The sequence below is a fragment of the Cucumis melo genome, chromosome 10, assembly GCF_025177605.1.
Source record: "Cucumis melo cultivar AY chromosome 10, USDA_Cmelo_AY_1.0, whole genome shotgun sequence".
In the NCBI taxonomy this organism is placed as follows: Eukaryota; Viridiplantae; Streptophyta; class Magnoliopsida; order Cucurbitales; family Cucurbitaceae; genus Cucumis; species Cucumis melo.
In genome coordinates, this window is record NC_066866.1 from 7338934 (window position 1) to 7343318 (window position 4385).

Here is a 4385-nt window from a genome sequence, read left to right on the forward strand (position 1 = left end):
TTTAACTAAGGTGAAACTCTTACTAAATTAACTCTAACATTTTAAACTCACATCCTTCTCTAACTTACATAAATTAACTGACATATAACTTATTTATTTAAAACATGTTTAATTTTCAACATCCTCCCTTAAACATGTTTTTTTTTTTGAAAAAACTCCAAGAAAAGTTCTTAAGTTGTTAAACACAGTAACTTTGAGTGACTTCGTAAAAATATCTGCAATTTGATCTTCAGTCTTCACATATTCAACTTGAAGCTCCTTCCTTGAAATGCAATCTCTGATGAAGTGAAATCTTGTATCAATGTGTTTGCTATGATCATGGAACATAGGATTCTTTGCTAAAGCAATTGTTGACTAATTGTCTACACAAATCACAGTTGGATCATCTTGCAAAATTCCAACTGTCTTTAACAAATTTCTTAACCAAACTGCATGACAAACACATGAAGCTGTAACAACGTATTATGCCTCACAAGTGGATAATGTCACAATAGGTTGCTTCTTAGAACTCCATGTAAATGCAGTATTCCCAACGAAGAAAACATATTGACTAGTGCTCTTTCGATCATCAGTATCTCCAGCCCAGTCACTATCACAATAGCCTTCAAGCTTGAATTCTTTAGATGAAGAATAAAACAACCCATAGTCAAGCGTACCTCTAAGGTAACGAAGAATTCTCTTTGCCACTTTCCAATGAGTAGTTGTAGGAGATTCCATAAATAGACTCACCAATCCAACTCTGAAAAGAATATCTGGTTGTGTGCAAGTCAAATATCTCAAACTCCTAACCAAACTTTTGAAATATGAAAGTTCAACATCATCTCCTTCTTCATGTTTGGACAGTTTGGTCCCAGTTTCAATCGGAGTTGCGACAGACTTAGAATTCATCATATTAAACTTCTCTAGAATTTCTCTAGTATATCGTTCTTGAGAGATGAAAATTCCTTCCTCTGACTGCTTCACTTCAATGCTAAGATAATATGACATTAGCCCTATATCTGTCATTTCGAATTCTTGGGTCATCGTGTTCTTGAGATCTTTAAACATACTTGTACAATTTCCTGTAAAAATTAAGTCATCCACGTACAAACAAACTACCAAAATATCTCCATGACCATTAACCTTAATATAAAGAGAATGTTCATAAGGGCACCTCAAATACCCATTATCAAGGAAATATTTGTTGATTATGTTATTCCACATTCTTGGTGCTTGTTTCAATCCTTATAATGCCTTCTTCAATTTTAGAACTTTATCCTCTTGGCCTTTCACAGAATAATTAGGAGGTTGTTCTAAGTAGACTTCTTCTTCTAGATATCCATTCAAAAATGCCGATTTGACATCCATCTGAAAGATTTTCCAATTATTTTGTGCAGCAAGAGCAATTAACAACCTTATAGTTTCCAAACGAGCAACGGGAGCAAATACTTCATCATAATCAATGCCTTTACTTTGAGAATATTCTTTTGCAACTAATCTTGCTTTGTATCTCTCCACTTCTCCCTTTTCATTTCTTTTTATCTTGAAAACTCATTTGACACCTATTGCTTTCTTTCCATTTGGAAGAGTAGAAAGTTCCCACGTATCATTCTTTTTTATGACTTTTATCTCTTCATCCATAACTATCTTCCATTTGTCATTTTGTGAAGCTTCTTCAAAATTTAAAGGTTCATTGTCACCAAATAGACAAAAAAGAGTAAGGTTATTAAAACTTTGACTTAACTCTTCAGTTTCATCATATATGTCTCGTAAGCTTCTCATGCCACAAGGCCCTTCACTTGAACTTGCAGATGATGAAGATGTGCTTTGTTGTGGAGTGATTGGCGATGTTGGTGGAGAAGCAATATCACTAGGCTCATCACGATCTTCAGGAAAAAACAAAATTTTATAATCTTCTAGTTTGTCATTCCAATTCCATGATGCTTCTTCATCAAACACAACATCTTTGCTTACGATCGTCTTCTTTGTAACAGGATTATAAAACTTGTAGACTTTTGAGCTTGCATCATAGCCAACAAAAACATATTTCTCACTTTTATCATCAAGCTTACTACGCTTTTGATCAGGTATATACGCATAAGCCATGCATCCGAATACTCTCATATAACCAATGGATGGTTTTCTTCCTATCCATGCTTCTTCAGGAGTTTTGTTCCATAAGCTTCTAGTAGGGCAACGATTTGACAAGTACACTGCACACTCAACAGCTTGTGCCCAAAATTCTTTTGGCATCTTCTTGCACTTCAACATGCTTCAAGCCATGTTAAGTATTGTTCGGTTCTTCCTTTCAACAACACCATTTTGTTGAGGAGTAAATGCAATTGTCATAGGTCGACGGATTCCATTTTCTGCGCAAAAAGTTTTGAATTCATTTGAAGTGAATTCATCTCCCCTGTCTAATCTCAAAGCTTTAATGCAATAACCACTTTCTTTTTCAACAAGAGCTTTAAATCTCTTGAACATGCCAAATACTTCTGATTTTTCCTTGACAATGTAAACCCAAGTTTTTCGGCTGAAATCATGAATAAATAATAAGAAATAATTATTCTTACCAAAAGAACTTGGTTTGATCGGTCCACAAAGATCCGTGTGAACTAACTCCAGTGGTCTCCTTACTCTCGAAGATGATTCTTGTGGAAAACTCTTCCTTGATTGTTTGACATGAAGACAACCTTCACAAAGTTGATCTGGATGTTTTACATATGGCAACCCTTTCACCATGTTCTTCCTGGCTAATATTCTTAAGCCATCAAAGTTCAAATGCCCAAATCTCAAGTGCCAAATCCATTTGGGATCTTTCAAACATGACTTTAAACATTTAGCAACATCAGTTTGAATGTTTAATAAAAACATTCTATTTTCGCCATTTGCACTTTAGCAATAATTTTGTCATGATTATCTCTTATCAAAAGGCTATAATCCTTCATCAAAATATTATAGCCTTTCTCTAAGAGTTACCTCAAACTCAAAATGTTGTTCTTCATACTAGGCACATAATAAATGTTAGAGATAAACTCATGCTTCCCATTCTTCAAATTGATCAAAATTTTACTTTTTCCTTTAATTGGAATTTTTGTGGCATCACCAAATACGATATTGCCACCAACAGATTCATCAAGTTCCACGAACATTTATTTAGTTCCACACATGTGATTGCTTGCACCGCTATCGAGATACCATGCACTGTTTTCACATGTTTCTGCACCTTTGCATGCTAGAAACAATGAGGAATCACCGCTTTCTTCATCTTTCTCAGCATAATTTGCATTTTCTTCAACTCTATTTCTGCATTCCCAAGAATAATGGCCGAATTTATGACAATTATAACATTCAACCTGTCTTTTGTCATACCTCCTGTCATTATTTGATCTTTCCCCAATTGACCTCGAATAATGTTGTCTTCCTCTACCTCTTGATGAATTTGAGTTTGAATTACTCTTATCAAATTTTCTTTGACCGTAGCTTCCTCAACCTCGACTTTGAAATCACCACGTCCTCGACCTCGATTTCCTTTTTCTAGGTTGTCTTCCTTGTCTTTTAATTTCAACTTTGATTGAAAAAGTTGCTCAATCATCTGCTTGTTCTTCTTAAGAAGCTTCTCTTCATGGGCTTGTAAAGAACCCATAAGTTGATTAATGGACATTTTACTCAAATCCTTTGATTCTTCAATAGCTACAATGATGAAATTAAATTTTTTATCCAATGAGCGAAGTATCTTTTCTACTACTTGCTCATCGCTTATTGTCTCACCAAATCTTTTCATTTCATTTACTACTACTAGCAATTTTGAAGTATAATCTGAAACTGATCCAGACTCCTTCATATGTAGTGATTCGTAATCATCTCTCAATTTTTGAAGGCGAACCTTCTTGACTCGATCTACTCCTTTATACGTATTCTCCAAAATTTGCCATGCTTGATATGCAGTAGTTGCTCCAGAAATTTTCTCAAAATTGTTATCATTAATGGCTTGATGAATGATGGTGAGAGCCTTTTGATCTTTTTTTCTTGTATTTTGAAAAACTTCTCGTTCAACTTAATTCAAAGCTGCATCACTTTCTGGTTCTTCATAACCATTACTAACAATGTCCCACACATCTTGTGAACCAAGTAGAGCTTTCATTTGAATACACCAACTACTATAATTTTTTTCATAAGTCGAGGTACTTGGAAGGGAACTAAATTGTTGTTTGCCATTTGCAAAACCAATTTTTTTGACTCCAAACTCAAGCTCTAATACCACTTTGTTGGAAGCGTTTGATGAACGCCCCAAATAAATAATCACCAAATAGAATATTTGATAGAAAACAAAAACCTTTTTGGAAGACTTGTTGTGTGTATTCAACTCACACTTGGATAATTTAGATTACAACATTTCAATCCTA

General features: G+C 34.4%; 1 protein-coding gene across 1 annotated transcript; it reads right to left on the bottom strand.

Moving 5' to 3' along the window:
• Positions 1 to 462: 462 nt before the first annotated feature.
• On the bottom strand, positions 463 to 1203 carry LOC107991850 (uncharacterized mitochondrial protein AtMg00810-like). The gene has a single exon (XM_051090934.1). The coding sequence runs from the start codon at positions 1201 to 1203 to the stop codon at positions 463 to 465; it is 741 nt and encodes a 246-aa protein (XP_050946891.1).
• Positions 1204 to 4385: the final 3182 nt, after the last annotated feature.

Bases quoted from the DNA above. Each gene is read 5' to 3' on its own strand.
- LOC107991850 (XM_051090934.1), bottom strand. From the start codon at position 1,203: ATGTGGAATAACATAATCAACAAATATTTCCTTGATAATGGGTATTTG.